We start from the raw sequence: 25,520 nt of genomic DNA, 5'->3' as shown, positions 1-25,520 counted from the left end.
ACATTCCAATCTCCAGAATAATGTTTATTGCTTTAGAAGTTATTCATATTTTTTTCTTATTTTTGATCTTTCCATTTTTCCTCTTTACAATAAAACAAAGAAATGTGACTTATTATTTCACGGCATGATCATTTTATGATGTGTACACATACATTCACAAAGGAAAGAGTATTTACAGAGGTGTTGGTGAATGCCACACAGAGATCATGAAACAGAGATTTCTGGTAGAATCCAACAAATATAGAATTACATGACCTTTACAATAGGGCTTTCACACCTAATGTTATACCGCCACCTGTTACAAACCATACCATATGAATCTGTACAATGTGGGGTAGTTAGTATGCACTCTGTGCTTCAAAGTGAGCAACATGGAATGGAGAAGTTGGTCTGTGTCCCTAGTTGGTATTGAGATACTTTGTACCTCTTGCTATAATTTCTACAAGGGGACCCATTGCCTAACTGTTGCCATGGATATAAAGCTTAGAGTCAAAAATAATCAACATTTTTTTGTTGTAGTTGAAAGAATGTGCTGAAACCAATATTATTCACATTTGAGAAATTACAGAACAGTTACACTGGGTGAATGCTAACTATAAAAATAAGACTACCAGAATATTTAAACCCAAAGGGCTTCTTGGAAAATGACCAAAGGGCACAATTAGCTGGGGTAGAGAAAATATGAGACAATTCCCCATATATGAGTCCTCCTCATAGAAAAAAACACCTTTCCAGCGCAGATACTCTGACTGCTGTTAATTATTTAAAACTTTAATACACCTATACTTGTCAATTTCCCAACATTATTTAAATACGTAATTAAATCACACCAACACAGCTAACTTTTATAATATTGATAATAATTAAATGTAATGTACACCATAATAAAATATATACAATGAAATATTGATACAAATTCTAGATTTGTCCAGCTCTCTCTTTTGCTCTCTCTTTCTCTCTCTCTTTCTCTCCCTCTCACTGAAGAAAGTTAAGCAAATGAACTTGGCATTAAACAATAACAAACAAACAAGTATGGAGTTAGAAATGTAAATTACAATACCAGAGCATTACATTAGCAGAGCAAAATGACAAATTGTTTGGATTTGGGGGATGATCATTTTCCCCAAAAAATAATGAACTGTAGCAGCCTCCTATAAAGACCACCAGCTGGCAATGTTTGACTATGTTATGAACAGAAAAATACATACAGGTTCCCAAGAAAAGGAATCCCTAAAAAACTAAAGTAATATCTCTGACAGATATACTTTCTTGCGGTCATTATTGCAATTAATCTTATGTGTGTATATTGTAGTGTTGTTTATTATTGTTCTAGTATTATATTTTAATGTAATTCATTATACATTGAGTTATATTTATGCAGTTTGATGGACCCATTGCAGTAACACGATAACATACAATAGCACAGAACAACGAAGTGAAAGAGAGAAAGAGAGAGAGGGGAGAAAGAGAGTGTTATCTAATAGAATCTATTAGCTGTGGATCAATTTTAGAGTCTCTGTCTCCCTGTGCCGTTCAACCAGAGCCATGGAGGGAGAGAGGGATAGAGGGAGGGATGGAGGGGGAGGGGTGAGGGGCACCAGGCTCTTGAGGGGATGGGGGGACACGGGGGGAGGGAGGGAGGAGAGAGGTGGCAGTGCTCCCCCTTTCTTCCCCTCCACCAGGATATGTGATCGAATGCTCAGCCTGGTCTCCTTGGTGATGCTGAAGTCAGGCTCGTTGTCTGAGCTGCAGTCACTCAAATCTGTGATCTCCAAGTCTGAGTCTGACTCTGGGTCCTGCTTCACCCCGCCTCGCCGCTCCGATGGGCTCTGTCGCCCCCCAGCACCACCACCAAGACCCATCCCTCCCAGACCCAGCCCTAACCCTAACCCTAGCCCCAACCCAGGCTCCGTGCCTGGGGTGTTGGATTCCCTTCTCTCCCTCTCACCCACAGAGCCCCCGTTGAGAATGTCCGTCCGGCCCAGCGACAGAGCACCAGGGTAAGGAGGCAGGCAGAGTCTGGGCTGCCCACCTGCCGTGCCGTTAGTAACCCCGGTCTGGCCCGCTGCTCCCCTCTCTCCCCCTCCTGCCACCTCTCCCGGGGGGAGTAGGGAGGAGAAGGGGTGAGGCAGCTGGCCCAGGCTGGTCTGCAGCGGGTTGGGGTAGAAGTGGGAGGGATAGAGGGAGCCGGGGGGCAGCTTGGGGCAGTTGTTGAGGGAGAAGGCCCCTGAGAGGTAGGGATTGAAGCCCCAGGGGTAGTCGAAGGGGGGGTTGCGGGAGTAAGGACCCAACAGGGATGGGGGCTTGGAGTAACAGGGAGCGGCTGGAAGAGAACAGAGACACAGAGACAGAGGTTAGCTCTCTGAAGGGGTAAAGATCTCCTGACATACCACATCCAAGCATGTTCACTAATTATGCTCTGCAATAATTAGCAACGCACAGCTATGCGCTGGGGCAAAATGAGAGCCCTGTTGATTTGAATAGAACCTTGATCTTAGACTATATGCCTGCCAGACCTATTCACACATTCAACTGGTTCACAACAAATATGAACATAATGAGAGATATGCTCTCTGGCAAATTAAAGTATCCCGTTAATGACAGAATAGTTATGCCACTGTAATGAAATAATACTGTCTATGAAAAAAGGAAAATGGACTGTGGTAAGAGAAATCCAGTTATTTAGAAAATGTGTCTGTTGTTGGCCATGTGTATAGTCCAGGTGCTTAGTGAAGTCAACTGAATAACAGAAAAACACAACTTGCACACTCTGACACTCTAGTTGGCTCCATCATACTTTCAGAAACCTGATTAACATAACAGCTGATATAATGTGTATGTGTATTACATCAGCTTCCCTATATGCATAATTTAATAACAACTGAAACAAATGAGGTAAATCTGAGGTGATACTGGAATTCAATTTTAGTGCGCGAACAAAATAACTCTCTATGACCCCGACTGTACTTCCTTCCAACAACAGACAGCAAACTCAAAGATTTACCCCATCTCTCTCTCTCTCTCTCTCTCTCTCTCTCTCTCTCTCTCTCTCTCTCTCTCTCTCTCTCTCTCTCTCTCTCTCTCTCTCTCTCTCTCTCTCTCTCTCTCTCTCTCTCTCTCCTCTCTCTCTCTCTCTCTCTCTCTCTCTCTCTCCTCTCTCTCTCTCTCTCTCTCTCTCTCTCACTCTCTCTCTCTCTCTCTCTCTCTCTCTCTCTCTCTCTCTCTCTCTCTCTCTCTCTCTCTCTCTCTCTCTCTCTCGTCCTCCCACTCTCTCTCTCTCTCGTCCTCCCACTCTCTCTCTCTCTCTCTCGTCCTCCCACTCTCTCTCTCTCTCTCTCGTCCTCCCACTCTCTCTCTCTCTCGTCCTCCCACTCTCTCTCTCTCTCATCCTCCCACTCTCTCTCGTCCTCCCACTCTCTCTCTCTCTCTCGTCCTCCCACTCTCTCTCTCTCGTCCTCCCACTCTCTCTCTCTCGTCCTCCCACTCTCTCTCTCTCGTCCTCCCACTCTCTCTCTCCATATTTGCTATGGAGGGCTAATTTGACAGTGCTTGAGTCTCTGTGTGCTGGGCCAGAAGTAGCTGGCAGACAAATTAATATTGAATCAGTCAGGCAGGCCTCACTTGCTTATGAAAACACAGTAATGGGCGCCCACAGGCCACAAACTGAAGCCTGCACCCTCAATTAGGGCCTTCCTGCCTGGGATGGGATTAGGACAGGGGGGACACATGAGAGGGAGAGGTGGGTGAGGAGGGAAGGAGGGGGGAATAGGACCTGAGGACAAACAAAACAGGGGGGCCAAGTTGTGATGTGAAGGGGAGTGTGTTCACAGTGAACACACACTCACTGTACTGTAAGCGCACACATTCTGATGCAGTAGCAGGGCTGAAATGCACACATGGAGTATCAAGACAGACAAAGGCATCTGTACACACACACGCACAAACAGACACACATATGCCCGCACGCTCACCCACACACAAATGCGCACACATAAAACACACACATACATGCACACAAATAAAACACACACATACAAACTGAAAGATTATATAAAGGGAAAATGCAAATTATTATACTGACATTAATTCCAAAAACCTTAATTGAGCATCTGCCTCATATCACTGTAATAATATGATAATATATACTGTAGATCACTCCCATCTAACCCTTCCTCTCACCTGAAGGAGAGTATGAATTGAAGGCAGTAAAGGGACAGATCTCTGCTGTGTAAAGTACTGCAGTGAACATGGATTTGATCTTGTTATCTCTCTCCTTATGCTCTCCTCATCAATTCTCCACCTTCCTTCCTTCCTTTACCCTCCCTCTCTCCTCTGTTCTTTACCTTCCCTCTCTCCTCTGTTCTTTACCTTCCCTCTCTCCTCTGTTCTTTACCTTCCCTCTCTCCTCTATTCTTTACCTTCCCTCTCTCCTCTATTCTTTACCTTCCCTCTCTCCTCTGTTCTTTACCTCCCCTCTGTTCTTTACCTCCCCTCTCTCCTCTGTTCTTTACCTCCCCTCTCTCCTCTGTTCTTTACCTCCCCTCTCTCCTCTGTTCTTTACCTCCCCTCTCTCCTCTGTTCTTTACCTCCCCTCTCTCCTCCGTTCTTTACCTTCCCTCTCTCCTCCGTTCTTTACCTTCCCTCTCTCCTCTGTTCTTTACCTTCCCTCTCTCCTCTGTTCTTTACCTTCCCTCTCTCCTCTGTTCTTTACCTTCCCTCTCTCCTCTGTTCTTTACCTTCCCTCTCTCCTCTGTTCTTTACCTTCCCTCTCTCCTCTGTTCTTTACCTTCCCTCTCTCCTCTGTTCTTTACCTTCCCTCTCTCCTCTGTTCTTTACCTTCCCTCTCTCCTCTGTTCTTTACCTTCCCTCTCTCCTCTGTTCTTTACCTTCCCTCTCTCCTCTGTTCTTTACCTTCCCTCTCTCCTCTGTTCTTTACCTTCCCTCTCTCCTCTGTTCTTTACCTTCCCTCTCTCCTCTGTTCTTTACCTTCCCTCTCTCCTCTGTTCTTTACCTTCCCTCTCTCCTCTGTTCTTTACCTTCCCTCTCTCCTCTGTTCTTTACCTTCCCTCTCTCCTCTGTTCTTTACCTTCCCTCTCTCCTCTGTTCTTTACCTTCCCTCTCTCCTCTGTTCTTTACCTTCCCTCTCTCCTCTGTTCTTTACCTTCCCTCTCTCCTCTGGTCTTTACCTTCCCTCTCTCCTCTGGTCTTTACCTTCCCTCTCTCCTCTGGTCTTTACCTTCCCTCTCTCATTTTTCACAATCATCTTCTACCTTATTTTTACCGGTGTCACCCCTCTCCCTCTCGCCTCTCTCCTCTCCTCTCTCTCACCTGAGCTGAGGAAGGGGAATGTGTCCAGTCTCAGTTTGTCTCCCTCTGGTCCAGGGGCTGTGGCCACTCGATCAAACAGGGAGGTTCCTCTCCCTGACTCTGGCAAACGAGGGAACAGTGACTGCAGGGCCTGGGAGAAAGAGAGAGAGACAGAAAAAAAACATTAGAATCTGCTCATGTCAGTTAAGCATTTAATAGCAATTAATTTCATCAGCAAATAAAAACTAGACTTGTCTTTAGGATCCTCAACCTCCTCTTTAAATCAGCATGTATTTAGGGTAAGTCATTTGATGGAGATGGCACCCTGTAGTGTGTGGTGCAATCACACCAACAGTCACAGCAAGGACAGGATAAAAGGAAGTGCCAGGGGACTGAGAGGGAGAGGAGAGGAGAAGATGAGGAGAGGAGGTAGGAGGACGCAGAGGCTCAAAGACTCAAAGCCAGGAGAAGTACAGAGTCAAATGGAGGCCAACGATTAAGTGGGCACAAAGGATAAACTACGAGAGATAGAGGGATTGGGCGCCCTTCGAGGAGGGAAAAGTGTGAGGGGACAAAGGAGGGAAAGGATTGATGGAAGGGAGAGAAAGACTAAACAACATAATAGCTGTGGGGTGAGAGAGAGAGGGGAGAATGTGTGTGTGTGTGTGTGTGTGTGTGTGTGTAGAAGTGCTTTAAAACAGGAAAGAGAAAGGAGGCCAAACAAACGAAACGGTTAAATCACACAGAGTCGAGGGAGACAGAGAGAGAGAGAGGGAGGATTTCTCTTTTTTTAGAAGAGCTGGGATCAATAATTTCTGTCACCCCTCAGCTCCAAGTTTGAAAAGCGAGACTGTACTTCCAAGCTGCATGATCTGGATTGCTTAACCAAACCTGCATTAATGACCGAACATTGATCTGATCTGACGTATCTACTTGTCTTTTATTTCTTTCATTTTCAATCATGACAGAGGGATAGGCCATCCGAGACGGGAATGTGAGAAGGGTGGATAACGTCTTCTTTTATTTTAAGGACAAGTTAAAACCATCTCTCAAGTTTCTCCTTCACTCTCTATTGTGACTCTCTTTTTCTATCTTTCAGAACAAGCAAAGACTCTTCTAGTCATTTAAAGTTAACTCTATTCCCTTTTAAATACATTTCATGAATTAAATTAATAAAGAAAAATACTATTTGCACTAGTATCATTATATCATTTTTTTTGTATTTGTAAAAAATCTGTAAAACATAATTGTCATAGCAATTTCTATATCCAAGCAAATAAGAAAGTATGAACCAGTTAGTGTTTCATTTGCATATATCCTCACCTAAATGGATCCATCAGAAATATGCACCCTGAACACAGACCATTACTTCAATAAGTGTATCTATTGTTTCATTACAAACTCTAACAGGACAGTTTTATTCATACAACCTCACTGGGGGTCCAAGAACATTTATCTCTGTAAAAATTTCAAGATGACTCTGGGCAAAAAATAAGTGAAGACCATTTTATCATGATCAGGACTGCTGCTATTAGAAACAGTGAATAAAATATGTATGATAAGACACGCGGAATACAATTGATCCTCCCGTAACTGAAAAATGAATACACAGCAGGAGTCTGTACAGTACAATCTGCAGTTCCCTGAGACGAAATGGATTTTAACTAGACCCGCTGAATCAAATCAACATAAATAAACAATCAAGTATGGAGTTGTGGCAACCATATTTCCATCTCTCCCTCTCATTTTCCTCCCTTTATTTCTCTCTTCTTTTCCCCAATGTTTGTTGTTGATGGTTCTCAGGAATCTGCTGGTCTTCTATCCAACTTGTCCCTTCATTTTGGTGAATTCAAACATGTACTGTTCAAATGACAGCTCACTTTAGACAATGTGATAGATTGTGTTAACAGCGGGGAATAACTTGGAGTAGCTGTCTATTCTGGAAAACCTGTAATTCCTGTCCTTACAATCCTCTCTTTCTCTTTTCCCTTCATACCCTCCTCCATCCATTACCCTTCTCTCCATCCCTCCCTCTGTCCTAAACTCCATTCATTCCTCCCTCCCTCACTTCCTCCGTTCCTCCTTCCGTACCTCGGGTGTGACAGGGCTGCAGTCGGGCGCGGCGGAGCCCCCATTGAAGTGGTTCTGGAGCAGGAAGGGGGAGCTGGCCATGTCCAGCAGAGGATAGTTCACCAGCACCACCTTACTGAAGTTAAACTTGTAGGTGAAACGCTTCCCTTTGGTTTTGTGCAAAATGCGCTTATTATAGTAGTACCTGGGTGGGGGAGGATGGAGAGAAGGTGAAAGGGAAGAGATTAGGAAAGAGGGAATGGAGAAAGGAGAGGAAAAATAGGAAGAGTTAGAAACAAATATCCATGTTTTCATCGATGGTTCACAGCAGGGCTCTCCAACCTACTTCCTAGAGAGCTATCATCCTGTAGGTTTTCCCTCCAACCTGCTTCCCGGAGAGCTATCATCTTGTAAGTTTTCCCTCCAACTTGCTTCCCGGAGAGCTATCATCCTGTAGGTTTTCCCTCCAAACTGCTTCCTGGAGAGCTACCATTCTGTAGGTTTTCCCTCCAACCTGCTTCCTGGAGAACTACCGTCCTGTAGGGTTTCCCTCCAACCTGCTTCCTGGAGAGCTACCGTCCTGTAGGTTTTCCCTCCAACCTGCTTCCTGGAGAGCTACCGTCCTGTAGGTTTTCCCTCCAACCTGCTTCCTGGAGAGCTACCGTCCTGTAGGTTTTCCCTCCAACCTGCTTCCTGGAGAGCTACCGTCCTGTAGGTTTTCCCTCCAACCTGCTTCCTGGAGAGCTACCGTCCTGTAGGTTTACCCTCCAACCCTAATCTAGCGCAACTGATTCTAATAATAAGCTGGTTGGTAAAATGAATCAGGTTAGTTACACCTGGGGTTGGAGCAAAAACCTACAGGAGGGTAGCTCTCCAAGAAGGGTTGGAGAGCCCTGGTCAACAGTAATGTGTTCCCTTAACAGCAGGGGGAACAACACCGGCCCTCCAGGGCTGAACTCCTGCTGGGTTTGTTTCTCCCTGGCATCTCACTGATCAATTCATGTTTTGACTTGATAGTCTCCACACACCTCGTTAGGCAGGACTAAATAAGTCCCAGAGTAAAACCAAAAACAAGCACATAAATAAACAACATCCCTCCAGAGCCTGATCTGACCTGCTGTGCACTGTTGACATACAGCAATTATCATGTAAATATTAAATATATTTGGTAAGGGCCCTAAGTAAGCATTTCACTGTTTATCCACACCTGTTGTTTACGAAGCGTGATGAATACATTTGATTTATTACAGGTACAGTATATGTACAGAAATATGCATAATAGATATACATCAACTCTTGCTGTCAGCGCTTCTTGCATCATTCACAACTGAAGTGCCTCTTTGAGGGCGGGACTACAATGTGAGTGGTGTCTCTATGGAAACAACCTCAGGTGCCAGTCACTCCAACCTTACAGTGCTTGTTTCCTGTGCCACCTACTGAGGTGTCACAGGCTACAGTACCTGTCAGAATCCTACACTGTCAGATACTACATACTGCCATATGGTTCAGATGAGAGGGTTGGTACAGAGGTGAAGCGGGGTGGGAGGTGTTCTCAAAACTGAATAAAGAAAAAACATATTATATTAAGCTGGTGACTGTCCTGATACATTCTTATACTTTAAATTACTATTTTAAGCATGTAAGTAATTTAAAATAGGCCTGTGACAAAGTTCAAATCCTGTATAGCTACGCTGTAGATATAAGGTAACAACTTCACAGGCATACAGACCTGTATACAGTGCATTCGGAAAGTACTCAAAACCCTTAACTTTTTCCACATTTTGTCACGTTACAGTCTTATTTCCTCATCAACCTACACACAATACCCTAGAATGACAAAGCAAAAACCGTTTTTTTTTTTTTTTGCAAATGTATAAAAAAACTGAAAACTGAAATATCACATTTACTTAAATATCACAGACCCTTTACTCAGTACTTTGTTGAACCACCTTTGGCAGAGATTACAGCCTTGAGTCTTCTCGGGTATGACACTACAAGCTTGGCACACCTGTATTTGAGGAGTTTCTCCCATTTTTCTCTGCAGATCCTCTCAAGCTCTGTCAGGTTTGATCTGGAGGGTCGCTGCACAGCTATTTCCAGGTCTCTCCAGAGATGTTCGATCGGTTCATGTTTGGGCTCTGGCTGGGCCACTCAAGGACATTCAGAGACTTGTCCCGAAGCCCCTCCTGCGTTGTCTTGGCTATGTACCTAGGGTCGTTGTCCTGTTGGAAGGTGAACCTTCGCCCCAGTCTGAGGTCCTGAGCACTCCGGAGCAGGTTTTGATCAAGGATCTCTCTGTACCTTGCTCCGTTCATCATTCCCTCGATCCTGACAAGTCTCCCAGTCCCTGCCGCTGAAAAACATCCCCACAGCATGATGCTGCCACCAGCATAGGGATGGTGCCAGGTTTCCTCCAAACGTGAAGCTTGGCATTTAGGCCAAAGAGTTCCATCTTGGTTTGAGAGTCCTTTAGGAGCCTTTAGACAAAGTCCAAATGGGCTGTCATGTGCTTTTTATTGAGGAGTGGCTTCCGTCTGGCCGCTCTACCATAAAAGCCTTTTGTTGGAGTGCTGCAGAGATGATTGTCCTTCTGGAAGGTTCTCCCATCTCCACAGAGGAACTCGGGAGCTCTGTCAGAGTGATCATTGGGTTCTTGGTCACCTCCCTGACCAAGGCCCTTCTCCCCTGATTGCTCAGTTTGGCCGGGCGGCAAGCTCTAGGAAGAGTGTTGGTGGTTCCAAACTTCTTCCATTTAAGAATGATGGAGGCCACTGTGTTCTTGGGGACCTTCAATGCTGCAGAAATGTTTTGGTACCCTTCCCTAGATCTGTGCCTCGACACAATCGTGTCTTGGAGCTTTACGGACAATTCTTTTGGACTCATGGCTTGGTTTTTGCTCTGACATGCACTATCAACTGTGGGACCTTATATAGACAGGTGTGTGCCTTTCCTAATCATGTCCAATCAATTGAATGTACCACAGGTGGACTCCAATAAAGTTGTAGAAACTTCTCAAGGATGATCAATGGAAACAGGATGCACCTGAGCTCAAATTCCTGTCTCATTGCAAAGGGTCTGAATACTTATGTAAATAAGGTATTTCTGTTATTTATTTTTATAAGTTAGAAAAAAATTCCCCAAAACTATTTTTGATTTTTCATTATGGGGAATTGTGTGTAGATTGATGAGGGGGAAAAAATGTAATCCATTTTAGAATAATGTGTAAAAAGTGAAGGGGTCTGAATACTTTCCAAATACAATGCTTATCAGTATGTATCCACAACAAACAGTTGGGGCCCTCGCAATGATTTGTACACTTTTGCTTTGCGTGGCAATTATGCCGCGGCCCTTAATTGAGCAATTAAGCTAGGCTAATCAAGAAGGCTAATTATGGCCCCAGCCAATTCATAACAATTAGACCCCTACGACAGCCCCCATTAACGAGAGGGTAGGGGAAACCAGGGAGGGGGTTAACAGTGTGTGTGTGTGTGTGTGTGTGTGTGTGTGTGTGTGTGTGTGTGTGTGTGTGTGTGTGTGTGTGTGTGTGTGTGTGTGTGTGTGTGTGTGTGTGTGTGTGTGTGTGTGTGTGTGTGTGTGTGTGTGTGTTGTCATTTGATTTGCATAAGCAAGTGACGAGTAGCGGTGGGATGTGGGGTAAATTCAATAGAATGATCTATAGCAGAATAGGTAGCAGGGCTATAGTTTAAATCACATAGCAATGTGTAGAGTTTAGAGGCAAGTATTTCTGATAAGGCAGAAGGACTTGATTTATTCTCGGTAGGTCTAAATCCAAGCTATTTTACATGGGGGATTAATTCTGAAATTCTTACTGAATTTTTTATATAGCGGTTTAATAGTGAACTTATCCATTTGGATATTGGAAAATAAGGTGGAATCGAGGGTATTGACATTTTTAAGGAAAAAAGGACTTATATCCACTAAAAATGAATACTGCTACTTTTTCTGGCTTCTTATACTGAAAAATATCTAATAAAGCACACACATACACAAAAACACACACACGCACAGGCACACACCCACACACACACAGTTCCTACCTTAGCGCCCTGCTCAACTTATCGTAGTTCATGTGGGGTTTGCATTTCCTGAGGCCCCACAGTTTGGCCACCTCGTCAGGGTCCTTGATGACAAACTCTCCATATTCCCCCTGCCAGGAAATCACACTCTGGTACTCCTCCTTCTGCAGCAGCTCCAGGATGAAGTGCCAAAGCTGAATCTGTCGCGAGCCGGGGCTCGACTCAGGCTTGTAGGCCCAGTCTGGGAAGGCGATGCCTGAGGAGGAGGAGCAGGAGAGTGGGAGGATGAGATTGAGGCCTATTGGTTTGTGAATGGTGAGTGCTGGCCAAAGGGGCTAGCTGTCTGGATGACTGATGGAGTGATGCAGTTCAGGGATGATGTGTTTAATATCATAGAGCATGCTTACAGCAATGTTGCTCTGTGGTACTACTAATGCCCACTAGCTTGGACCCACTAGCTGGTCAGTTAGATTTCTGCTCTCTTTCAGAGTTGATGGATGCTACTTACAATTTGATAATACTTGAATTCTAACTGCCTGCTGCCATACACTTCTAATATAATAAAATAGCTCATCAATTGACCAAAAATTCTGGCTAATTGCCTCGCAGAATAAGTAAAGAAACATGAATCCTAACAAATTAGAAACACTATTTGTTCACTGATGTGTGTGGTAAGTTTTTTGATATTCAAATATAAAAATTATCTTTATAATGCAGACAAGTGGGAGTATACATACTGACCATTAGAAAACACTAGCTATCAAGGCCTGGCAGTAACACAGGGGAAAAGTATGCAAGGGAATACAGGTAAACCTACTACAAATAGGTACATAAAGGTTAAGAGGTAGGAATAATGCATTTAGTTGAAGTGTAAATAAAGACAGTTTGGTAAATTAGCATCAAGGTTTTTTGTTGTCTATTTTATTCCTGCTGATAATAACATCTAACACCAAACATTGCACAGGTACAAGCACTTTGTACATCTCCCCTTAGTGTATAACTGGTATCTGCCCTCCCCCAAAAGTTAATCAAATGTTCCTCCACAACCCTAATAAAATCCCCAACTCCCCAAACCACGTACCCCGGCTTCCGCAAAAAAGTGCCCCAATCCTGCTTGCCTCACCTGGAGTCCAGAGGGCAGGGACAGGGGGGGTGAGCAACAGATCACTGACGCAGTTACAGTCCATGCCTCCACTACACCTGAGAGATGGGCAGACAAAGGGAGAGAAGGGGAGAGAGGGAAAAATTCCAATTTAATTCCAATTACTTTTATTTCTTGGTAGAAAACGAAAAAGAAAGGTGGGAGAGAGGGATGAGTTAAACAAGTCTGAGGTGAGAGATGACCTGCAGGGCAATGAGGGCAATGGATGGTTTGACACCGTGGTTTTGAGTCCCTCATATCAACGTTACATACAGTATATATCAAGAGCTTTTGTAGATCATGTGTTTGATGGAGTGATCTAACAGGGCCAGAGAGCACTAACTGATGCAATGTGGAGGACACTCCTACAGTATAGAATATGAGAAATTAAAACATCTCCTTTAAACTTGAAGAAGGCGCAGGATAATGAGGTGATACATAGAAGCTGTTTTGATCAAAAAGTGGGAGTAGGGAGTAGTGATTCATTCCAAAATGGTAAGTGGTTTAGTGGTTATAATGGCTATATTGACAAAGACGTAACATGAAAGACTGATATATTCAATTTACAATCCTTTAAAATAATTCGTATTTGTAATACAATGAGTAGAAAATTACAAAAATAGAAACTAAAATGAGTGCCAAGGCAAGGTAAGTAAAAACAAATAAAGCTGTATTTTCATATTTTCACGTTATTAATACCTAAGATAAGATCTGTATCGAATATGCCAAATAAATGCCCAAAAATTGGAATTGGGTTGGCTAGTGAAAAGCACAACAGCTAAATGTACAGAATGAATACATCCAGCCATGTTTATTGGCCAGCAAACTGTTGATCAGCACAGTCTTTCTGTCTGAACATTCACATCATTTTATTTCTGAGAAAATAACCTCTGAAAATAGAAATTAAACTGTGAATTAGGGTGGCAGGTAGCCTAGTAGTTGGAGCGGTGGGCTCTAAATACCCGAGCTGACAAGATGAAAAATCTGTCGATGTGCCCTTGAGCAAGGCACTTAACTCTCATTTGCTCCTACTATGGCTGACCCTGTAATATGAGTGAATATGACTAAAGACAGAGTTGTAATTCTACTGTGCACATTAGACAACTGTGGAGGTGAATGGTGAAATACTAAGGATGTGCACCTGTCAATGTTAGGATGAAGAGAAGTGAGACGAGTTCAAGAGATTGGATATAGTTTGGATATTACAATTTCATCTTGGTTGTTTTACAAACCTCAAATGGAAAAGAAACCATGCCACTGCAAAAGTATCTTTAATTCTGGTCTCTCCATCTATCTTTCCATCTATCTCTCCACCTCTCTTTCTTTCCACTCTCTGTCTCTATTTAATTATGCTCTGTGAAATGTGGATTTTCCCTCCAGCATTGAAATGGTACGTGAATTATTGAGGTGTGTTTGTATAAATTATTATTACTAACTCCAGGCATTTCTCTTTCACTCACTCTCACCCTCTCGCACTCACCCTCTCACTCACTCTCACCCTCTCGCTCTTTTTAGTCTTTGGACTGTGGCTCATCCCGCTCTCTTCATCTTTGTGTTTTCAGACCTCTCTTTCTTTCTCAGAATCCACTGTCTGACTGCATATATCCCTTCTTCTTTTTCCTCTCTTCCTCATTTTCTTGTTCTCCCTGCTCCTCCTTTACTGTCCCTCCTTTACTGTCCCTCCTTTACTGTCCCTCCTTTACTGTCCCTCCTTTACTGTCCCTCCTTTACTGTCCCTCCTTTACTGTCCCTCCTTTACTGTCCCTCCTTTACTGTTCCTCCTTTACTGTTCCTCCTTTACTGTTCCTCCTTTACTGTCCCTCCTTTACTGTGCCTCCTTTACTGTCCCTCCTTTACTGTCCCTCCTTTACTGTTCATCCTTTACTGTCCCTCCTTTACTGTCCCTCCTTTACTGTTCCTCCTTTACTGTTCATCCTTTACTGTCCCTCCTTTACTGTCCCTCCTTTACTGTCCCTCCTTTACTGTTCCTCCTTTACTGTTCATCCTTTACTGTCCCTCCTTTACTGTCCCTCCTTTACTGTCCCTCCTTTACTGTCCCTCCTTTACTGTCCCTCCTTTACTGTTCATCCTTTACTGTCCCTCCTTTACTGTTCATCCTTTACTGTCCCTCCTTTACTGTCCCTCCTTTACTGTTCATCCTTTACTGTCCCTCCTTTACTGTCCCTCCTTTACTGTCCCTCCTTGAGTGCAAACTCTGTCTATCGCAAGTAATTCTCTTCAATTATTTACTTAGATAACTATGCGTTCTGGGAAGCTGTACTTTCAAAACAATTTTCCAGAGATTGTTGTGGAATTATTTCAACACCTTTAGAGGCTACATGTACAGTATTTCAGCAGTATTTAAGCATGTGTGAGACCTGACAGGCACTGCACTGAATTTCAACTTGTCTATTTATTTGGTCTTTACAGCCATAGAGCTCCTATATGTCTATGATTCCATATGTAATTCTAAGTTTGCAACAATCTATGCCTCTACCTATTCCCTTGAGCTTTGGGCCATCAATAGTACATCATCCTATCATTTACCATAGACTCCTAAACCCCAGTCTGTACTCTCAGAGGATACACAATATGGGTGCTTTAGTACCGGACAAGGTCTACCTCTCTTTCCTCCTACGCACCTCCTCAAAATCTATACGCACCCATCTCCTATCTATCTGCCAGCCTATCTCCACAGTTGACTCCTCCCTTCCCTTTCCCACCTGTCCACTGTCTTCTCTCTCTCCCTCCCTCTCCTGCTCTGTGTGTTATGCTTCGGCACAGTAATTTTCCATTTGATTTCGGAGGTAATGCATTTTTTACAAATCAAAGAGGAAGCCAGGCCCCCACACCCCAATCCCCCCACCCCCGATCTCCCTCTCTCGCACCCCTCAGCCCCCCAGGCCAGAGAGGAGATAAAGGAGCCCCCATCATTTCCTTGTTAGTTTTGATTTGGGCAGCACAGGGCTTTCAAGTTCCCCCTATCACCCCCAGAAACATTATAACTAGCAGCACAGGGAATACTGCTCCTCATGCACACACACTGGCAGATACAGAGGCACACTGATAGACTAATGGAGTGTATACACACAGACACACCGAGTCACAAGTATATACTCTACTCACATATACCAACACCAGTGTACAGGTAGAGACTGATAGTGATAATAATAGCACACACAATGAGGCGTTGTTGAAACCGTGGATACTAACTGAATCAATACACACACACACACACACACACAAACACACACACACACACACACATTTATCGCAGGGCTGAAAGATACCATTTTCATTGTTTACCAAAGATGGAGACAAAGGCTAAAAGATACTCACAAAGAGGTTTGCGCGTAGCATTGAGGACGAGACTATAATGGACCAAAGAAAAGACCAGACTCACACGATAACTGATGGCCACCCAATACAACAGTATAAATGATGGATTACTCTAATCACCAATAACAAAAAGGCAGAGCGTGAGACATATTGTCCCAGTTTAACACTCGCAACTATTGTTCCACTGTTACACTAATACACCTATAACATGTGTCCTGGAACCCCATAGTACATCTGCACCTGCCTTGGAGTTCACTATTGAGCTTTTCTGTGAATGGAAATGTAGAATCAGATTCTATATGGTAATGAACTGCAGTTCACTAAATCAGGTCTGACAGATGAGTGGGGACTTTGAACAGGGGTAAAGTGGGGACTTGGGGTAGAATGGGGACTTGTAACAGGTGTAGAGTGGGGACTTGAAACAGGTGTAGAGTGGGGACTTGGAACAGGTGTAGAGTGGGGACTTGGAACAGGTGTAGAGTGGGGACTTGGAACAGGTGTAGAGTGGGGACTTGGGGTATAATGGGGACTTGGAACAGAGGGGTAAAGTGGGGACTTGGGTAAAGTGGAGACTTGGAACAGGGGTAAAGTGTGGACTTGCGATAGTGTGGGGACTTGGAACAGGGGTAAAGTGCGGACTTGGGGGTAGAATGGGGACTTGGAAAAGGGGTAAAGTGAGGACTTGCAATAGAGTGGGGACTTGGAACAGGGGTAAAGTGGGGACTTGCAATAGAGTGGGGACTTGGAACAGGGGTAAAGTGTGGACTTGCGATAGTGTGGGGACTTGGAACAGGGGTAAAGTGTGGACTTGCGATAGTGTGGGGACTTGGAACAGGGGTAAAGTGTGGACTTGCAATAGAGTGGGGACTTGGAACAGGGGTAAAGTTGGGACTTGGGGTAGAGTGGGGACTTGGAACAGGGGTAAAGTTGGGACTTGGGGTAGAGTGGGGACTTGGAACGGGTAAAGTTGGGACTTGGGGTAGAGTGGGGACTTGGAACAGGGGTAAAGTTGGGACTTGGGGTAGAGTGGGGACTTGGAACAGGGGTAAAGTTGGGACTTGGGGTAGAGTGGGGACTTGGAACAGGGGTAAAGTGTGGACTTGCGATAGTGTGGGGACTTGGAACAGGGGTAAAGTGCGGAATTGGGGTAGAATGGGGACTTGGAAAAGGGGTAAAGTGGGGACTTGCAGTAGAGTGGGGACTTGGAACAGGGGTAAAGTGGGGACTTGGAACAAAAGAAAGACTGGTAATGGAGAGACTGTGGACAGAGAGGGAGCAGGGTGAAGAGTAGCAGCCAGAGATGGAAAGTGGACAGACTGACATTCTGGCAACATTTTGTCTCCAGTGGTGTCTAAAGATGGAAAAAGTGTTGGGTCTCAAAAAAATATATATATATATATATATATACATATGAGAAGAGCTACGAGTCTGGCCTCTCTCGCTCTCTGTTTCCAACAGATGAAACAAACTCTGTACATCTGTCTCATCTTTCTTTTTTGGTTGCCCCTGAAAATGCCCAACTGAACCCCCTCTCTCTATCCTTCTACCCCCTCTCCCTCTCCCTCTTTCTCTGTTCCTCTCTCTGGTTAGCTCTGACACTCTGGTCAGCCTCGGGGTGGAAGAACAGAGGGACTGTGGTATGGGTTTGTAAGAGGAGAAGGAGAGGGGGATAGGAGAGGAGGGAGGGGGGCAGGGGGGAAAAGTGCAGGAGGATGGAATACAGGACCTGCTGGCTGTCCAAATGTTAAACTGGAAGGTGAAGAGGTCTGTGGAACAGACAACAATACAACTAGGACCAATGGTGGGATAAATGGAGAGGGAAAATAAATAAACAAAAGTCAAAAGAGGAAGAGGTCAAGAAGAGAAATGTATGGAGAACTTGAAATGAGCCTGTAAAAATCACTATAAACCCAAACTGCTAAACCAGTTCAGAAACAAAAAAGACCATACATCAACAACAAAAAAGAAGACCATACAATTTAGGCCTATAAGCATTGGGTGCTTGAAAACTATGGGCCTTTTGGAGATATGTGTGTATGTGAATCGACATCACCAAACAGCCTTCCCACTGGGAACAGGCGTCAATTCAAATTCTAGGCCCTATTTCACCTTGGTTCAACTTGGCTCAACTTAATTTCATTGAAATTACGTGGAATCAACGTTGATTCAACCAGTATATGCGGGGAAATAAATGGGGTAAAGTTTTGTATGTTAATCCTAATGATGACGATTTTAATAAGAAAACTAACTGGTGTGTTTAGTTATGAAGCTAAATTATAAATAAATATACAGTAGATTGGCATGTGGATGAGGAAGCGAACGTTTGGGAAACTTGCTTAAGTTAAGGAGATGGTGATGGGAGAGGGTTGCATGTGATATGGTATCACCACCTTACAGAATACCGTCCTTAAGATATAAGGAGGAAAATACGAAGAAAAAAATAGGAAGAAGAAGTATCAATCGATAGGGTTAAATTATTCATCGTCATTAATTATCGATCGCTCTCCGCTGCCGGCTCGTCCGCCGAGCGCCAGAGTTGAAAGGAGGGAAAGCGCGCTTTATTAAAACCGGCTCGAGCCTCATTGTTTCATGTCCCGCGGCAAAGAAAAAGCTCGAACTTGGCTCTACCAGTGCCAGTGAAAAATCCACACAGACGCACATACACATTGCCCCCCTTTGCGTTTTCCCTCTCCCCTTGCTTGCTCTCTCTCTCGCGCGGGAGAGCTTTGGGGAGCCTAGTACGGTGTTCACGGGGCGGCTGTGTCTCGCGTGGATCGATGAGGGATCAATGGCTCGCGCTGACTAATAGCCAGAGAGCGCCTTTGATCTCGCGGCTGAGAGATCAAAACCTGCGCGAAGAGAGAGGGAAAGAGAAAGAGGAAAAGAAACTGCTCTGGCGAGCGGACCTTAAACTTCACACAAGCGGAGACACGCATATACACGTCTAGTACACACAAAGAGACACACGTACATACATGATTACGTCTACAAACATATATACGAAATATATTTCATGGTGAGGCAATTTCACAGAGTTTGATTAACTGCAAATGACTACTTCCAGATGCAAGGTGTGTGTGCGTGTCTGTGTGAGTGGTTTGGTTTTGCTATCCTTGTGGGGACCAGAAGTTCGGACAAGTGGAGACATTTTGCTGATCCCCACAAGGAAATGACTATTTTAGGTTTAGGGCTTATGTTTAGGGTTACAGTTAGGGTTAGGATTACAATTAGGGCTAGGGTTAGGTTTAAGATTCGGGATTTGGGGTTAGGGTTGATGTTGACTCCTTCAGACAGGGTAAGACAGTGAGAAGGGGAGAACCATCTATTGTTTCTATAGAGCAGATGAGTGTCCTATGGGCTCAACTTCACCCTATCCTGAAGGTAAACAGGGAAGGTGTGTGTGAGAGAGAGAGATTTGAAAGATACCAAAAGCTATCAAACTTGTTCATTAAAAACAACTGCTTTATGGAAAAATCTGACATTTAAACATAATATTTTCTTCATTGACCAGAATGTAGCCTACTTAAACCCTGCATGGTGGTTTGTCAGATTAGGGGATCAAAATGGCATTCAATTTCCTATAGTGTGCAATAGTTTCAGCAGTGCCTGCTCAAAATAGTGAACTTTAAAGGAAATAGGGTGTCATTTCGGACACAGACAGTTATGGGATTCAGAGGTCAAAGTTCAGCAGAAAAACGACACCTTTAATTCCATCCTGCGAGACCAACACTGTACCTCCCTGCTTTCAACACCTGTCTTTAGATGCATGGTGATGAAAGCTGCCGTTGTCAATGATTTCACCCCATGAGGAGATGCACTTGTTACAGACCCTTCTCTCCTCCTTATCCTTCCCTTCCCTGCTCTCTACCCCCCTCTCTATTTATCCCTCCTCCTCCCTGGTCAGTGAGTTACTCTCTCTATCGCTCTCACTTCCCGAATTAACCACTCAAGAAGTCACCACCGACTAAATCAATAGCTCACACATAAACCCTGCTATAATCACTCCCCCACTTGTCTGTCTGCCCCTCCCTCCCCGTCTCTCATCCCCCTCTCTTTACACCTTCACTCTCTCCTCTGACACTCTTCTCTTTCTCATCCCCTTCTGTGTCTCGCCAAGTCACTCTCTTTATTTCTTCCTTGTCCTCCTCTCCCCATTGTTCCATCAATACTGTATTGTATTACCCACTTCTATATTCAGTCCCTTGTTTTGTTATGATGACTCTAAAGACTCCTACTCTCCCTCCCTCCATCTCCCACCATATTCCGATACATACCTCAGCACCACACACACACACGCACACGCACACACACACACAATATCACCATCATCACAAAAATGACTGGCCTAACAGCAACATGAGAAGTAAAACAAAACAGCATATGCTTCTCCAACTGTCAATTAAACCAATTCGTGTCACACCTCTGAACGCTCAACTGTAGATGACAACTTATCTCAGGTGCTTGTTAGCGCAGCATTGTACGGGCGTGTAATACCCACTAATGATCAACTGAACTGAGGCAGGCCGTGTTTCACCGTGTTAGTGTGTCAAGGAGCCATCAATATTACATTATGTCTCATGTTTAACTATGAAACACAAACAGTTGTTTTGGGCTTAAAGATATTGTATTGCCAAAGGAGCCATGTGCAGACATCCACATGCACAAGGGAGGAAAAAAACAGATTTTTTAAATTACACACACCCCTCTCTTCCCTCCCCTCTTTTTCTCTCTCTTTCTCTCTCCAAGTCTTTGATTCGCGTGCGGTTTGATCTGTGAGAGAGCGAGTTTTGTAAACACATTTTTCACGATCACATAGCCATGGGCAAGGGGAGAGCGAGGCGAGGAGGAAGGAGGGCGGGAGTGGGAGCACAAACACGCGGGGAAGGGGGGGAGAGGGACGTTTAATGAGCGCGCGAGATGGAGAGATGGACTGACATGCATGCACCGACTGACTCAAATACCAAACCAACAAACAGAGACACACACACACCAGCAGATTGCCTTTGCCAAGTAAAGCATCAGAGGGGCTGACGAAATGTGAGGCAACACCGAGACAAACGACTTATTTTATTGTTCATTATTGCTAAAAAGATGACAACGTATTCCCCAATTTCACATTTCCTGACATTGAATTCAACAAAGTCCGAGAGAGATTTCGTTGTAAGGGTCAACAACAAAAAACAGCTAAAAGCTGCAAACTGATTATGGGTAGAGAAATAACGGTGCCGGTGTGAGCTTAACTAATAAAAGGGCGCACTCTCATTCCTTTTTCACTTCGTTTTAAAATGTTCTCCCAGACCGGCATCTGGGGTTCCTAATTCGTTTAGGTTCGATTGCTCCGGCAGTAATAGTGCTAACCCGTCGCCTCTGCCGACTCCTCTCCACGGGACGCGCCGACCGGAAGAGACTTTGGATCGGTATCGGAATAGAGCAGACAGGCGCAGAGGCACAGACCGAGTCAGGCAGAGGAAAAGACAAAAAATAAATAAATCAGCAATGCCTTACATATCTATTTAGAAATAACGTTCAGCAAACTATATGAATACTAAATACAGGCATAATAACCATAAGCATAACGATAATAATAATTATAATAATAGTAAGCTATTAATATAATAATAATAATAATAACGCAATTATAAGTAAATATATAGGCTAATATCGGTAAGCCAAATATTTTTTTTTAGGGCTATAATTACCTACATTACGCAACAAGAATGCAACTGAGAGGGCTAATGGTCTCCTCCATACTGCCTTGGTGACCGAGCCGATACCATTTGTTTCTAAACAGTTGGTGGTAACATTTGTTTGTATTTTAGTGTTGAGCTATGCTCATTCATTTCAAGCGTTTGAAATACCCCTCATCGTTTATTTATTCTAAAAACACTCCCCGCTCAAATCCCCCGCGCCAGTCATTAAAATGATATTATTTTCATTTCTCCGTTACTTGCTTTTTACTGCTTTTTAAAAAGAAGAATAGTTGGAAGGAGTGAAGTTGCTTGTCAGTAGGGTAAATTGAGGAGGTGTGTGTGTTTTTTCCTCATATTTACTTTCTTTCTTCTCGCTCTCTCTCTGTCGGGGGAATTGTTCTCAATGTCCACAAACACATCGCAAATACCCGCCGGCCCCAACAGCATCGATTTCTAATTAGACGGCAGGATAATCGTTGGAGAGAGAGATGAAAAAATGAAAGAGGAATAGCGAGATGGGCTAAATAAATATATAAACGAATTAGACCCGGGATTAATTGAATGAATATGAGCATTAAGAAATAATGAATGGTGGATTTATATATAGCTCGCCAAAATGCTTGATGGACTAAGGAAATATCATGAAGGGGTAACAACCAAGGAACAAATTGTAATAATGACAGGATGACAACAAAGTATCTTTATTAACGCGGTTTACTGATATGTTTTCATGGCTATCTACATACAAAAAACTAGCTATGGTAAAATTTGTGAACCCTGAAAATGACTGGTCCTTATAAAGAACACAGTGGTTACAATGACATGTAGTTAAACCACCCCAACCCATACAATGGAAGAGGCATGACATCAAACATACAGTATATGATAATGGTAGCTATTTATTTCCAAATCACCCAAGTTATTTGAATTCGGCACTTGGCAAATAAGTCCAAGAGTCATGCCAACTGCTGTTACTGGTCTCTACTTGACATGAGAGCTCATCTTTGGATAGTGGTGGACATTTTCAAGCCCATGTTGGAAAAGGAGAGGACACGTATCCAGTCACTACAGCCCAACCTCGATGCAACACTGGAGCACTGGCTCTCAACAGTGGCACTTTCATACCTTTTCAATACACTTTCTTGGATACCAAAATGAACAGTGACAACTGTCCATAACTGGTACAAGGTCATACAGAACATAAATGATTCCCGATTACCCATAAACAATGCCTATGCCATGTAAAGTATAGTAAACGTAGTAAAATACCCATAACAAGAGGTATTGGGTAAACTTAGTTGTTTAGTTCATAATGGTTCATATGAAAAGGCAACATTGGAAACTAAACTTGGACCTAAAGGCACAACTATTGAACATCAAGAACTTCCGTCTTCCCTAAATATCTGTCTCGTCTTCCCACTACCTCGGTCCATCTCTCCCTAGTTCATTTACTCTCTTCTGCTCTTGACAGAGTGTGACAAGGGGTTAGTCGAAGGGCTCAGGTAGCTCGTTTACTTTAATTAGCGTTTTATCATCTGCAGAGCGGCACCCTACTCTTTAACACGCTCTCTCTCTCTCTCTCTCTCTCTCTCTCTCTCTCTCTCTCTCTCTCTCTCTCTCTCTCTCTCTCTCTCTCTCTCTCTCTCTCTCTCTCTCTCTCTCTCTCTCTCTCTCTCTCTCTCTCTCTCTCTCTCTCTCTCTCTCTCTCTCTCTCTCTCTCTCTCTCTCTCTCTCTCTCTCTCTCTCTCTCTCTCTCTCTCTCTCTCTCTCTCTCTCTCTCTCTCTCTCTCTCTCTCTCTCTCTCTCTCTCTCTCTCTCTCTCTCTCTCTCTCTCTCTCTCTCTCTCTCTCCATCTTGCTGTCATAAGCTATTTCTTCCCCTCTCTCCCTCCTATCTATCTTATCTTCCATCTCCTGCTCACTCAAGCATACAGTAATATTTCAAGCACACATCCAGTACCCACTCTCTACCTTCATCGCTCCTCTATCTCCTCTCCTTTGCTCTCATCTCATTTACATTTACATTTAAGTCATTTAGCAGACGCTCTTATCCAGAGCGACTTACAAATTGGTGCATTCACCTTATGACATCCAGTGGAACAGCCACTTTACAATAGTGCATCTAAATCATTCATTTCATGCTGATTCTTCGTTTCCTGTATACTTTTCTACGTTTTTTTCTAAATCCTAGGTTACTACTCGTTCATTTAATTCGTAGCCCATCCACATCCCTCTCGTGTCCATTATTTCATAGTAAAACATTGCGTGACGAATGTTGACAAGATGTTGCAAACAAGATGTAGATTCTAACAGATCTTTTTAAATTCGTAAAGATTTCGATCTAAAAAAGTATGAGAGAGGGAAAGAGTGTTGTTTTTCAGAAAGAGAGTCGGACAGTAGTGAACCGTTGTTGGTTGTTCATTTCTTTCTGTCTTCATCCGGATTGGCCGCCGCCGGTTTGGGCTAGCCGTTTGTTTGAAGTTCTTAGTCTTGTCTCACTACCTCGCTACCGCAGCTTTTGCAAAACGGAAACGGCGGGTTGAACTCCCCCCAGAACCGTGTAGACAGGTGCTTTTCCTCTTCATTCCCCCTCCCATCGCCTCCTGTCTCTTCGCCTTGATTCGATCGTTCATGTTTACCGAAAAGTAGGACTCTACAGATGAATAAGAAGGGAAATTTGAATAGCCTACATGTCTGAATGTTGAAACAATAAGCTCATAACATCAGTGAGCTATATCAATCATTAAACGGACACAAAAATAGTGGTAACATTTAGTTTTTGTGTGTGTGTTTGATTTATAGACATGATGTTTGATAAGTAGCCCACTGAAAAGTAATTAGTCAACGAATCATGTGCATTTTCACAATTTATGAATAAATGTTCTCCTTTTTGACAACCACGGAATTAATTGTACTATTATTATTATTGTTCATGTTATTATTATCATTATTATTGTTGCTATTATTACTAATAGTAGTAGTAGTAGTACTAATAATAATTCTTATTACTATTATTATTATAGGCCAACCCCTAATTTATTTTCGTTCCTTGTCTGGCTAGTGATGGTTAAGCTATACAGTTATTCTATGGACAATATTACAAGCATAAATATGTTTGCTTCTTGGTTATATTTTACTGGCCTGGATTACAATGACATGTACAATTCGTAATTCTATCGAAACAGTAGACTAGAAGAATGGTCATGGGAAGATACAATTGGATACATTATAATTGGGAGGCTACAGAAACGCAAGTACGAATCTTGAGAAATTGTTTCTTAAAACTTTCTTAATTGAAAAACGATTGAAAAATTCACCAGCTGAATATCCACATACGTACGTGATGCCATTGAACGTGACCATGTGCCTAATAAACAACCTCAAAGTAAAGTAGCCTACGGGAAGCGAAAGGGTGTGTTCTGAGACACGTATAGGGGTTCTAGACACAGCGTGAAGTATGTTGATAGTTTAAACTGTTTAAAACACTTACAGTGGTTACTGGATTTGCAGCCTTGTGGAGTTGAGAACGTGATCAAACCCACCATACCCGTGGGGAACCGAGAGGTGGGAGCTCCCATACAAATTGATAAAGGTAAGAGAGCAAAAGGAGAGATACACTGTCCTCACAATTCACAATACACTTACTAAAGAAGATTTACACAGTCTTCTTTTGCTCCATTTGAGACCCCCGGGGGAACTAGGACTGCAGTGCTATGAGATTTGTAGTTTTAGGGTCATCTTGATTCAACCTGGACACTTTCTAAATGGACTTCAATATATGGTAATAGGACAAGCTCGTTGATGAACATGGAAAGCGTGTAATGTAAAAATGACAAAAGGTGTATTCATAACGTCAATAAATGATGAAACATCGTGAACAGTAAAAAAACATGGAAACACAATCAATGTTGTGGAGAGCAGAAATTCCTAATACAAT

At 43.4% G+C, this 25,520-nt stretch overlaps 1 protein-coding gene across 2 annotated transcripts in view; it reads right to left on the bottom strand.

The window, feature by feature from the left end:
* Window positions 1-3: 3 nt before the first annotated feature.
* The window catches only part of LOC129837744 (ETS domain-containing transcription factor ERF-like), a 55,562-nt gene continuing 30,045 nt past the window's right edge, over window positions 4-25,520 (bottom strand). Inside the window, exons 3-7 of one of the 2 annotated variants that reach the window (XM_055904163.1) lie at window positions 12,496-12,614; window positions 11,436-11,670; window positions 7,399-7,582; window positions 5,329-5,458; window positions 4-2,323 (exon numbers count right to left, since the gene is read on the bottom strand). In XM_055904163.1, the coding sequence (XP_055760138.1) occupies window positions 1,491-2,323; window positions 5,329-5,458; window positions 7,399-7,582; window positions 11,436-11,670; window positions 12,496-12,601 (1,488 nt within the window). In that variant the 5' untranslated portion in view covers window positions 12,602-12,614 and the 3' untranslated portion in view covers window positions 4-1,490. The remainder of the gene's footprint in view (window positions 2,324-5,328; window positions 5,459-7,398; window positions 7,583-11,435; window positions 11,671-12,495; window positions 12,615-25,520) is intronic. The other variant, XM_055904164.1, reaches the window with a different exon arrangement.

Source organism: Salvelinus fontinalis, chromosome 38 (genome assembly GCF_029448725.1).
Source record: "Salvelinus fontinalis isolate EN_2023a chromosome 38, ASM2944872v1, whole genome shotgun sequence".
NCBI lineage: Eukaryota > Metazoa > Chordata > Actinopteri > Salmoniformes > Salmonidae > Salvelinus > Salvelinus fontinalis.
The sequence above is the reverse complement of the archived record's forward strand: the minus strand, read 5'-3'. Positions and strand labels throughout refer to the sequence as shown.